We start from the raw sequence: 13,298 nt of genomic DNA on the forward strand, positions 1-13,298 counted from the left end.
AGGGATGGGGTGGCTGGGTGATGGACACTGAGGAGGGTATGTACTATGGTGAGCGCTGTGAATTGTGTAAAGACTGATGAATCACAGACCTGTACCCCTGAAACAAATACTTTTATATGTTAATTAAAAAAAAATCTGTCTTGGCAATGATTTTTTAGATGTGACACCAAAAGCAAAGGCAACAAAAGCAGAAAAAAACTGGGACTACATCAAACTAAAAAGCTTCTGTACAGCAAAGGAACCATCAACAAAATGAAAAGGTAACCTACGGAAAAGGGGAAAATATTTGCAAATCACAGACCTGATAAGAGGTTAACATCTAAAATACATAAAGAACTCAATCCGGTAGCAAAAACACAAACTAATTAAAAATGGGCAGAGGATCTGAGTTGTTTTCTTACAAAGAAGACATACAGATGGCCAAAAGGACATATGCAAAGATGCTCCACATCATTAATCATCAGGGAAATGCAAATCAAAACCACAACGAGGTATCACCTCACACCTATCAGAATGGCTATTATCAGAAAGACAAAAAATAACAAGTGTTGGTAAAAATGTGGAGAAAAGGGAACCCTTGGTGCACCGTTGGTGAGCATGTAAATTGGTGTAGAAACTGTGGGAAGCAGTATGGAGGATCCTCAAAAATTAAAAATATAAATTCCAGGGCGCCTGGGTGGCTCAGTTGGTTAAGCGACTGCCTTCGGCTCAGGTCATGATCCTGGATTCCTGGGATCGAGTCCCACATCAGGCTCCTTGCTGAGCAGGAAGCCTGCTTCTCCCTCTGACCCTCCCCACTCTCATGTACTCTCTCTCTCTCTCATTCTCGCTCTCTCAAATAAATAAATCTTTAAAAAAAAGATTAAAAAAATATATATAAATTCCATATGATCTAACAATCCCACTTCTGGGTATTTATCCAAGAAAACTAAAAAAATAACCCGGGAAGACATGCACCCCCATATTCACTGCAGCATTATTTACAATAGCCAAAATACAGGAAATAACCTAAGTAGCCATTGATGGATAAACAGGTAAAGATGTGATATATACATATAATGGAGTATTATTCAGCTGTACAGGACAATGAAATCTTGCCATTTGTGACAACATGGATGGAATTTGAAAGCATTATGCTAAGTGAAATAAGCCATACAGAGAAAGACAAATACTGCAGGATCTCACTTGTATGTGTAATCTTATAAAACACACACACAAAAAAACAGCTTATAGATACAGACAATAGATTGGTGGTTGCCAGAAGGTGATGGGGGGATGGGTGAAATGGGTGAAAGGGGATCTAAAGGTACAAACTTCCAGTTATAAAATAAATAAGTCATGGGATGTAATGTACAGCGTGGTGACGATCGTTAATACTGTCTTGCATATCTGAAAGTTGCTAAAATAGTAATCCTAAAAGTTCTCATCATACACACACAAAAAACATGTAACTACATATGGTAACATGTTAACTAGTCTTACTGTTAACATGTTAGCAACATGTAAACTAGTCTTATATGATTCAGCAGAAATACCAAATCATATGTTCTACACCTGAATTAATGTTGTATTTCAATTATATCGGAATTTAGAAAAATGAGCTTTTAAAAAAAAAGATGTTTAAGTATACAAATAGCTCCTTAACTGTCCACTTTAACCATATAGTATGGAAGAATCACTGATTTATTGCCAGCACCATCTTATCAATACCAAAGAATCAATCTTTTTATTTTTTTTTAAAGATTTTATTTACTTGTCAGAGAGACACAGAGAGAGCACAAGCAGGGGGAGCGGCAGAAGCAGGCTTTCCACTGAGAGCAGGGAGCCCGAGGTAGGACTCGATCCCAGGATCATGACCTGAGCCGAAGGCAGACGCTTAACCATCTGAGCCACCCAGGTGTCCCAGAATCAATCTTTTTAAACTGTTGCTCACAAGTGTTGACATACTGTCTGTAATTCTCTCCTGAAACAATTCTACTCCTCCATTCATTTGGAAATTCAGACACTATCTTATACTCATTTAATCTTAAACCCGTCCCCTCCCAGGAATAATCATTTACTAAGAAAATGAGCTGATGACTCTAAAGAATGACTTAAGGATCTCACAACACCAACTGTAGTAGCAGGTACCCTAACCTTTAACTCTGTGAATTAATCAGCAGCCAAATGAAACAAAATCCATAATGGATGTGTGACTAACAATATAATGATGCTCTAAATCTTTGTATAATCTTACCCCATTTCCAGATTTGTTATATGGCTTATTTCCAAATCAGAAGACTCTGTCCACCAACTCAAAAGTTGACAGCTTCCCAAGAAAACAAGAATATCAAAGAAAGCCTTACTTAGATAGGATTCCTCAAGGTTAGTAATGGGATGTTAAATTCACCCAAGAGTAGAACGAAACTTGCTGCCATGCAACCCCATCTGACTTAGAGGGAATCCTTACTCTTAGGGGCCCCATTTATTCACTCATTAATTCATTTAACCAAGTTTTTAGTGAGTACCTATTCTATGCAGGCACTAGGTCAAACAATGGGGATTAAAAAAGGAAAAAAAATTAGGACAAGTAAGATTCATCACATAAGCTAGTGAGGCATATGAGATAAAAATGAAATCTTTCACTTTCAAAACATCAAACATGAATATAAATGTATTTATACAACAACAAAAAAATCTCCAAACAAATCAGAAATTTGCAATGATGGAAGAAACATAAAGTATATTTCAGAAGTCCAGCCCATTTTATCACTTTAGCCTATATAAGCACCCACCTAAAAACAATGTTTGTTTTTCTGAGCATGAAGCATGCTACCAAAAAACATGCATTTTCAAAGAAGGGAATATTGGTTCTTGAGGGGCTAAATGAATCATAGCTATACAATGGCTTATGGCCCTCCACAGGGCCACAGTACATAAACAGATAAACAGAACACATGTGGTATTAAAATCTCACAGGGTGAGATGATTACAAAGCTTTTGGGGGAAGGAGTGACAGTGATGAAAAAAGACTGAAAAACTCTAATTTAACCTTTAAGTATCTTTCCCATCTTAATTTTATAAAATAAACAAGTACTCAAAATAGATACCCATGCTAACCAAGCCCACTGCCCTAAAAACCACTCTTCCATAATCAAAAAGAATAGCTGAAATGATAATCACTACTAGGAGTGAGTGAGCAACACAACAAAAAAGGTTAAAAAATCAAATTAAAGGGGCACCTGGGTGGTGCAGTTAGTTAAGCGTGAACTCTTGGTTTCACTTCAGCTCATGATCTCTGTCTGGGTCGCTCAGCACAGAGTCTGCTTGGGGACTCTCTCTCCCTCTCCCTCAACACCCTTCTCCCCGCGCTCATGCTCTCTAAAATAAATACATAAATCTTTTAAAATATCAAATCGGGGGCGACTGGGTGGCTCAGTCGATTAAGCATCTGCCTTTGGCTCAGGTCATGATCCTAGGGTCCTGGGATAGAGCTCCACATCAGGTTCCGTGCTCAGTGGGGAGCTTCCTTCTCCCTCTCCCTCTTTCTCTCAAATAAATAAATAAAATCTTTATTAAAAAAATAAACAAGGGCGCCTGGGTGGCTTAGTCGGTTAAGCGTCTACCTTCAGCTCAGGTCATGATCCCGGGGTCCTGGGATCGAGTTCCACATCAGGCTCCCTGCTCAGCGGGGAGTCTGCTTCTCCCTCTGCCCCTTTCCCCTGCTCATGATCTCTATCAAATAAATAAAATCTTTAAAAATAATAATTAATAAAATTAAGTACAAAAATTTAGGAACTGGTACCTATTTCTTCACATATGCACTTCTGTAAAAACATATCACCTTCTAACAGATGCTTAATGTAGTCTCTTTCTCTAGTACACTACAAGACCATTCAAAAACACTGAAAAACTGTAAAACTCTGTAACTGAGCCAGCCAGGCACTCCAATAACCATGTCTTTTCATTCATTTCACACTAAATACCCCTGTGCCTAATAATATATCTGGCACATAAAATCCTTAACAGATATTGGTCATTGAAACGAACTTTCTTTGTGTAAAATTTGATTAAGAACTTAGTTACAGAAGACATTTAGAATAATATAATGTTTCTATGAAACAAGTTTAATTTTTCCAACATATCTCTGAATAGTTTAGGATTATTTTTTAATTATTATTCAATCTTATCTGTATTTCCCAAATTTTTAAAAATGAACATGCAATCAAAAATATACTTTTGCAGCTTGAGGGAAAGCTTCAATTTTCAGTAAGAATCATACAATCTCAAAAAAAATTATTGAAATCTCAAAAATCAACTAAAAATCAAAACAAAAATGACAACAAAAACATTTAAAAAAATCATCAAATCTCTTTTGTACACTACTTCCCTGTTTGAAACCTGGCCTAAAACAATGTGTTCTTTCAACCGAATGGTTTCATTTCTGGTTTCTCAACTACTGGTGAGGTAAATAAAGAAAATTTCCTTATTTTGGAAAAAATCTATCTCCATTAGAGAAGCAACTTTCTACAAGGTACCACTGCATGTGTTGAATGGCCCATTTTATCCAAAGCAGGCAAGTAAGAGACTAATAATGAGGTAAGGCAATTTACATCTTTTCTAAGTATGTCACCCAAGTCCATGATTTTAATCTTTCCCTCTGGTACCTCACATCAAGCCACAGCTTACCTGAGAATTTTTAAATATTCCCAATCATATGAATCAGGAGAATGATGTGTGGTATAGTCAGTGTAACTTTAAGAGAGCCAAACCTGCTTTTTATATGTACCAAAATTGGAAGTGTTTGTATTGGTTCCTAAAGTCAGGGTTGGTTTGTTACCAAAGAGCCCGCCACTGGTTGTACCAAATGAAGGAGCACTGGTTGTGCTGGTTCCAAATGTAGTAAGCTTGTTATTGCCAAAACAGGGTCTAAAAAGAATAAAAACACAGGAAAATTTTAAGTACTATAAAGATTCACTCCAAGCAACAATAGAGGTTACCTCAGGTAAACTGGATTGAGGATGAGGTAAGCAAGAGAAGATGTCATAACTTTTATGAAAAAATAGGCGTAATGTGAATAAAGACTATCAGAAAAGTATCTAATCTGAGCAAGATTAATTTTATAGAGCATGCTCCTAGCCTAAGAAGTTAATGGCAACCCTTCAGCAAACACAGTATTACAGCGGGGCAAAGAAAACAAAGTAATCAAATATTTCTTTACCTGGTAACAGAAAAGTATCATGTATTTAATTTGCCAGTATAAACAGTTATAATAAAAAATTTAAACATGTTAGAACATGGATGAGCCTTCAAAATATTACACTAAGTAAATCAGTCACAAAAGACTACACATTATGTGATTCCATTTACATGAAATGTCCAGAATAGATAAATCTGTAGACAGTAAGCCTGAGGTAACTAGGGAGAAATGAAAAGTGACTACTAATGAGCATTAGGTTTCTTTTTATTAAGGTGATGAGTATGTTCTAAAATTGACTATGGTGATAGTTCCACAATCTGTTGGTATACTAAAAACCACTGAATTATAAGCCTTGAAAGGGTGAACTGTATGGCATATGGATTATATCTCAATAAAGTGGTTATTTAAAAAGAACTTTTTGAAGTATTATATAATTTTCTCAATTTCTCATCTCAATTAGCTGCACAAAGAAAAATTAGGAAATAATATATTTTAATTTCCATGAAAATCACATTTTGGAATTTTTCTTTTCTTTTTTAATTAGCCACAACAGCATGTTCAAAGCTTTTTTTAATGGGTACATAATACAGATTGGCTGTTTCATACTAATTCTCATATAGTTAAGTGGCCATACAGAATTTACTATTATTTTTAGGTCAAGTGCTCTCCTAAATAGTTTTTTACTTAAATGACTTAACAAGGAACACAATTTAGTTAAGCCTCCATTGCATGAAAACAATGAGACCGCCAACAATTTTAGCAATTTAGAATGTTTAATTCTCAAGTATCATACCAACTTATCACCCCAAAAAGAGGTTAGATATAGGAATTAAAAAGCACCCGATTTTAAGAATAAAGCACTTCAATTTAGACTCAATTTAACCAACTGGAGTGATATTTTGCTATCAGAAGTAAATTGTACATAAGCATTGAGGCAAAGAAGTTTACAAAAGAACTTACTACTTGAAAATCAACCTACTGAAGTTACCTGGTTATTCTTTTTTGCACCAAATAGCTTTAGTTATATCAGTATCAAGTCATATAATGTACCCAGTAAAAATACTTGAAAGATAGTTAAAATCTTTCTTAGAAATTCCTTTAACAAATGTATACATATCTTCAAATTAGAATCAACTGTAAAAACCTACCGAACCAACAGCACCAAATCCAGTGTTGGGTTGCCCAAAGAGACCTGTTCCTGTTCCAAATGCTGTCCCAGTGCTGGTGTTTGTAGCTGTCCCAAAAAGACCTCCAGGCTGTGAGGCTTGGGTCACTCCAAATAAACCCTGCAAAAAGTAATCTACATTAAAAGATATCCTACAACAGTCTGTTTCCTTTAAGAATCTTAGATTAGTAATAGTTGCCATTTTAAAAAAGTTTATTTGATATATATTATGCTAAATACATAGAGCATTTCTTTTCTTCACAACAACCCTGATGAGGAGGGCCATTTAAAAAAACAAAACAAAACAAAATTCCCACCTCGGGGCAGTTAAAAATTTGCCCAAGATGTCACAGCTCCTAATTGACAGGACCAGAAATTCAGACCTACATCTAAGCCCAATGAGTTCCAAGGTCCTGGGCAGGTAATAAGACTTTATACTAACTCTTATGCTCTAAGAAACAGCAGGGTTGCAACACTGAAAACAAAACAGTATGACAGAATGCTTCATTTTCAGAGAGTTATGCTGAAAGAACTAATCAATACTGAGCTGTGGAATGGATTTTGAATCAAGTGACTGAAAACAATCAGAAGAAATAATCAATCTGGACAGAGGCAGGAGTGTAAAGTCTTTTTTTTAAAAGATTTTATTAATTTATTTGTCAGAGAGAAAGAGAGCACACAAGCAGGGGGGAACGGCAGGCAGAGGGAGAAGCAGGCTCCCCACTGAGCAAGGAGCCTGATGCGGGACTTGATCCCAGGGCCCTGGGATCACGACCTGAGCTGAGGGTAGATGTTTAACCCAGCAACCCAGGCATCCCAAAGTCGTCTTAATTTGAGATAAGAAACTACACTCACTTCAAATAAGCAAAGTTCATATCCAATGTTTAAGAAGGTATTTTATTTATGCATTAGTTAACGACAACAAAAAAATTACTGCACTAATGGACTATTATTGCTGAATTGAGAATTCAACAGTGTTGGGTTTTTTGTTTGTTTTTAAAGATTTATTTATTTATTTGAGACAGAGAGAGAACGTGCGAGCCCATGTTGGGGGTAGGGAGGTGAGGAGAAGAGGGAGAGGGAGAGAGTCTCAAGCAGACTCCCCACTGAGCATGAAGTCTGATGTGGGGCTCGATCTGACATACCTGAGCTCACGACATGAGCCCAAACCAAGAGTCAGACGCTTGATTGAGCCACCCAAGTGCCCCAAACAGTGTTTTTAAACAGCTTTACTAAGACATAATTCACATACGATAAAATTTACCCATTTAAAAGTTCACTATTCAGGTTTTTTTTCCTATGTTCAGACTTAAGCAATTACCCCTATTCTCTAAATTTAGAACATTTTCATCACTCCAAAAAGAAACCCCAGGCCTGTTAAGAATCACCACCGATTCCTAGGCAATCAATCACGAATCTACTTTTTGTTTCCATGGATTTGTCCATTCTGAATATTTTGTATGAATGGAATCCTATAAAATGTGGTCCTTTGTGGATGGCTTAACTTGTTTAAACTTGGCATGTTTAAAAGGTCCAACCACGTTGTAACATTTACCATTCCATTTATGGCCGAGTAATATTCCACTGTATGAATACACATTTTTTTTAATTCATTCATTAATGGACATTTGAGATGTTTCTACATTTTGGCTATGTTATAATCATTTGTGTACAAATTTTTGTGTTTTCATTTCTGCTGGTGAAATACCAAGGTGTGCAATTACTGGATTAAATGGTAACTCTGTGTGTAACATTTTGAGGAACCACCAAACTGTTTTCCAAAGTGGTTGTATTATCTTACATTCCTACCAGCAATGTATAAGGTTTCCAATTTCTCCAAATTTTTGAAAATACTACTATCTAGCTTTTTATGCCTTCCTCGTGGATATGAAGCAGTGTCTCACTGTGGTTTTGACTTGCACATTCCTGGTGACTACCAGAGTTATTTCTTCATGTGCTCATTAGCCATTTGTTTATCTTCTTTGAAGAAATACCTCTTCAAGTCTTTGGCTCATTTTTAATGGGTTATCATCTTACTGAATCATTAAAGTTATTTATATATTCTGAATGCAAGTCCTTCATAAAATATATAACTTACAACTATTTTCTACCATCTGTGGGTGTTCTTTTCTCTTTCTTGATGGTATTCCTTTGACCCACAAGTTTTAATTTTGATAAAGTCCAGTATATTTTTTTCTTTTGCGTTTGGTATCATTTCTAAGAAATGATCATCTAATTCCTTTTCTTGTTAGAATTTTATAGCTTCAGCTCTTATATTTAAGTATTTGATCCATTTTGAGTTAATGTGTATAGCTGCTACAATGGTGGGAAGAAAGGGTTCAGTTGCATTTTTTTTTCCAACTGCGTATTTATGCACTAAAAAATCAATTGTCCTAGGGGCACCTGGGTGGCTCAATCAGTTGAGCGTCCAAATCTTCATTTTGGCTCAGGTACTGATCCCAGGGTCGTGGGATTGAGCCCCATGTTGGGCTCTGCACTCAGGAGGGAGTCTGCTTCTCCCCCTCTCTCCCACTCACAAACTCTAAAATAAATAATTTTTTAAAAAGAAAGAAAAAAGAAAAATCAATTGTCCTAGCACCATTTGTTGAAAAGAGTATTCTTTCCCCATCGAGAATTGTTTTGATATTTTACTGCAAATATCTGTCTATAAATTTGAGGATTTATTTCTGGACTCTCAACTCCATTCCACTGATCTATATGTCTAGCCTTATGTCAGTACCACAGTCTTGATTACTATTGCTTTATACTAAACTTTAAAATTGAGACATGTGGGGTGCCTGGGTGGATCAGTCATTAAGTGTCTGCCTTCAGCTCAGGTCATGATCCCACAGTCCTGGAATCGAGCCCCGCTCTCGGCGGGAAGCCTGCTTCTCCCTCTCCCAGTCCCCCTGCTTGTGTTCCCTTTTCTCGCTGTATCTCTGTCAAATAAATAAAATCTTTAAAAATAAAATAAAATTGAGACATGCAAGTCTTCTAGCTTTCTTCTTTCTCAAGATTATTTTGGCTATTCTGGGTTCCTTTCTATCCTTTTTTGAGTGTTTTTATCATGAAAGGGTGTCAAGCGCTTTTTCTGTACCTACTGAGGTCATGTGGTTTGTTTTTTATTGTTTTTCTTTTATCCTTTTTTTTTTTAAGTGGGCTCCATGCTCCCCCCCACCCCATGTGGGCTTGAACTCATGACCCTGAGATCAAGACCTAAGCCGAGATCGAGTCAGAAGCTTAACCAACTGAGCCACCCAGGCATCCCTTTTTTATTTCTCTGGTTTATTAATTTTTCTATGCTGAACCAACATTCTGGGATGAATCCCACATGGTCATGGTTATAATCCTTTTAATGTTACTGAATTTTGTTTGCCAGTATTTCTAAGATTTTGGGGTCTGGCTGTAATTGTTTTTTAATCAGATAAAGTATCTTTAAAGGCCAGCTAAATTCCAAGAATTTGAATCAATAAATCATACTTCTTATTAATCTTAATTTTATTCTTCCCTAAAGGAGTCCTTAGAAATAAACTGGGAGTGACTCTAAGCACTTCCTCTTTTGCTTTTTGCACAGAAGTACCAAGTATCCAATATCGCTCTGAGTTTTAACGCTCTCTTATTTATTTTAATGAATTACACACCTTTGCCTGACCCCAAAGATGAAAGAATACTCTGAAATACAGGCAGTAATTTGTAAGTATTCTCTATTATTCTACAGAATGGGTAGAGCCAATGTCCTACGGTGTAGCCTTCAGGATGGCCAATTCTAACACACTAAGCAGCTCAGAAAGTAGAGTTAACTTGCTCAACAGCCTCTCAATGAGTAAAGAATAGAGCTTGTACTAGAATCTAGGTTTTAATTTTTTACATTTTGCTCTTTCCTTTACTACATACCATCAACCCTTAAGAACTACACTAGAGGTAGAACTTGCTAGTTTGACATGATTAGAAGCCTCATTACTTAGCTCTATGAAGGTAAGATGTGGCGTTAACTAAGCGTCTGGCTGCTTACCATGGTGCTGGTGCTTGGCTGTCCTAGTGTGCTGGTATTACCAAAAGAAAAGCCAGTGTTCTGGGTGGTTGTGGCCTGTCCAAATGGTTTGCTGAAGAGGCTGGTAGTCTGCTGATTCTGTTGTCCAAAGAGACCACCCGGATTTGTTCCAAATCCAGTGGTACCTTTCAGAAAGAAATAAAGGAAAGTAAAAATAAATGGAGAAAAAAAACCCTCAAACCTTACGTTACTCAGTTACTGCAACAGCCTTAATATTCTTGATTACATATCTAAATTACCCTACATTAATTCACTACTCAAACTACATAAACATTTCACTTCCCATCCTTTTTCACCTAACTTGGATTTCGTTCAGACTTTAATTCCTACAATAATACTCTGACCCCAAGAACCCTGGCTGGGCTAAGTAATTTTCCTCTCGAGAGTCCAAAACTTTCTACTTTACAAGATACCACACCACACTCAAAATCTGTATGTGTATTTTAACCCTGTCAGACTAAATTTTTCTTGAGAACAGAGGCCTTCTCTTTAGAATTCCAGCAGAGAATACACTGTACTTGATAATGAATATACGGCTAAGCTACATCATAGAATACCAGGATTGAAATGAATGTTAAATGCCACTTAAACATGTATTTATCTGTGTATTTGTGGGTGTATATCTCTCTAAAAGATCACGAAGGAGTCTAATTTTAGCTTGTTTCTATGGAGGAAAAATGGTAGCTAGGGGAGGGAAAGAAGATAGCTTTGGTTACAGACTTTTTGTGTCTCGAACTTTTTATCATATATATGTATTACCTGTACAAAAGTAATATTTGTATTAAAGTAATTTAGTCCTCATCCTAGACTTCGCACTTTCACATTCCACATCAAAGCAATCTATTAGCAAATCCCATCAGTTCTATGTTCAAACTGGGTCCAGAATCTGACATTTTTACCACTTCCATCTCCTTAGCCAACCCACCATCATCTCTCATGTGAATGAAGCAATAGCTTTCCTAACGGATTTGTTTTCACCCTTGCCCCTTGCAACCTACTTTTTCTTTTTCTTGAGTTTCTGACCTTGATACAACGTAGTGATTCCACAAGTCTCTGGGTTATGCTATGCTCTCAAATGTAGCTACCAAAATCTACTCTATTTAATAGAGCAGGCTTCAGATGATCCTTCACTCATAATCACATGACTTCTCCTTCTACAACTTCTAATGGCTTCCCAAATCAAATAAAAATTCAGATCTTGACATTGGCCCACAAAGTCCTATAAAATATAGTCCCTATATCCCTCAATACTTCTCCTTAGTCCTTATCTCTTTGGAAAAAAACCCAGGGTTTTAGACTTATAGCTTCCTCTGGCTGTCCTTCCCCAACAATTTGTACAGCTTTATCCTTTGCCTTCTTCAGAGGGGTCACTGTTCAAATGCTACCTTATCAAAGTGAGGCCCTTTTTAACCATCTTCATTTAAAACTCTATTTCTCTCGGGCGCCTGGGTGGCTCAGTTGGTTAAGCGACTGCCTTCGGCTCAGGTCATGATCCTGGAGTCCTGGGATCAAGTCCCACATCAGGCTTCCTGCTCAGCAGGGAGTCTGCTTCTCCCTTTGACCCTCTTCCCTCTAGTGCTTTCTAGCTCTCATTCTCTCTCTCTCAAATAAATAAAATCTTTAAAAAAAAAAACAACTCTATTTCTCTCCATCCCCACATACATATCACTCTATTCCTCCAACATCACTGAATTATTTTTCTCCATAGCATTTATCACAAAATGACAATTATGTTTCAGTTGTCTGTCCCTCCTCAATATGGTGCCAAGTGCTTACTAGTTCCAAAGGCTGTTTTGTTCTGACCATATGCAAAGCCTGAATTAGTGGTAGAGGAGCTGAAGAGTCCTGTCGCACTGGAGGTGGCTGGAGAAGACCCAAACAAGCCAGCTGTGGTACCTGCTCCCACTTGGTTCTGCGGGCCTTTCCGGTTAGCCTGATAATCCTCTAAACGAAGTTCCTACAGGAAGAGAAAGCATATTTTCTATCTTTACATGCGACCAAAAAAAATTATTTAGGAAACTACTTAAATTTAGAATTCAATTTCCATGTTCACGTAAGAACCATGACTAAAAAACAGAAAACTATAGAACATTAACTTAATATCGTTACAGAAAAACACTTTCAATAGTGTAGAATGGACATTAAGATCCATAGCATAATCACTAACACTACAGGCCCAAGGACTAACCAATCTTAATTTTAATTTTCTTTTGTAAACAGTAGTACTTTCTTTTAGTAGAATGCTATATAATTTTATCTACTCCCACCCCAAATGTAAAAATTAGCTAAAAGATCAAGGATTCTGGGATGGGGTGAGAGGTCTCAGAAAATTAGGGAAAGAAGGGATGAAGTTTAACATTAACAGTTCTGCGCCACAAGTCAGGGTGTTTCCAATAAAGCAAGTATAGTCTGAGATGTAGAGGAAGCAATAGTTACAATCAGGGTTGACACTCAAAATATACAAGACACTATCACACACCAATAAGAATGAACAAACTGGGGTGCCTGGGTGGCTCAGTCGGTTAAGCGACTGCCTTTGGCTCAGGTCATGATCCTGGAGTCCCGGGATCGAGTTCCATGTCCGGCTCCCTGCTCAGCAGGGAGCCTGCCTCTCCCTCTGACCCTCGTCCCTTCTCAGGCCCTCTCTCTCGCTCTCTCAAATAAATAAAATCTTTAAAAAAAAAAAAAGAAACAAACTGTAACTTCACGCAACACCATGGATAAATCCCACAATGTGGAAAAACAGACTTAAAGGTATGTAATGTAAAATTTCATCTGTATAAAGTCTGAAATGAGGAAAACAGGGACAATCATGATAGTGATACCTTTAGAAGGGGCAGAAATCATGACTAGGGAGGCAGGGCATATGGGGGATATCAGGAATGCTGGTAATGCTCTGTGAC

At 37.1% G+C, this 13,298-nt stretch overlaps 1 protein-coding gene across 1 annotated transcript in view; it reads right to left on the reverse strand.

Moving 5' to 3' along the window:
- NUP98 (nucleoporin 98 and 96 precursor) overlaps positions 1-13,298 on the reverse strand; it is a 120,085-nt gene that overhangs the window by 81,576 nt on the left and 25,211 nt on the right. The window contains exons 7-10 of the mRNA XM_035722711.1: positions 12,172-12,352; positions 10,357-10,520; positions 6,328-6,465; positions 4,820-4,943 (exon numbers count right to left, since the gene is read on the reverse strand). Of these exons, the coding sequence (XP_035578604.1) occupies positions 4,820-4,943; positions 6,328-6,465; positions 10,357-10,520; positions 12,172-12,352 (607 nt within the window). The remainder of the gene's footprint in view (positions 1-4,819; positions 4,944-6,327; positions 6,466-10,356; positions 10,521-12,171; positions 12,353-13,298) is intronic.

This window comes from Zalophus californianus, chromosome 11 (assembly GCF_009762305.2).
Source record: "Zalophus californianus isolate mZalCal1 chromosome 11, mZalCal1.pri.v2, whole genome shotgun sequence".
Classification (NCBI taxonomy): Eukaryota; Metazoa; Chordata; class Mammalia; order Carnivora; family Otariidae; genus Zalophus; species Zalophus californianus.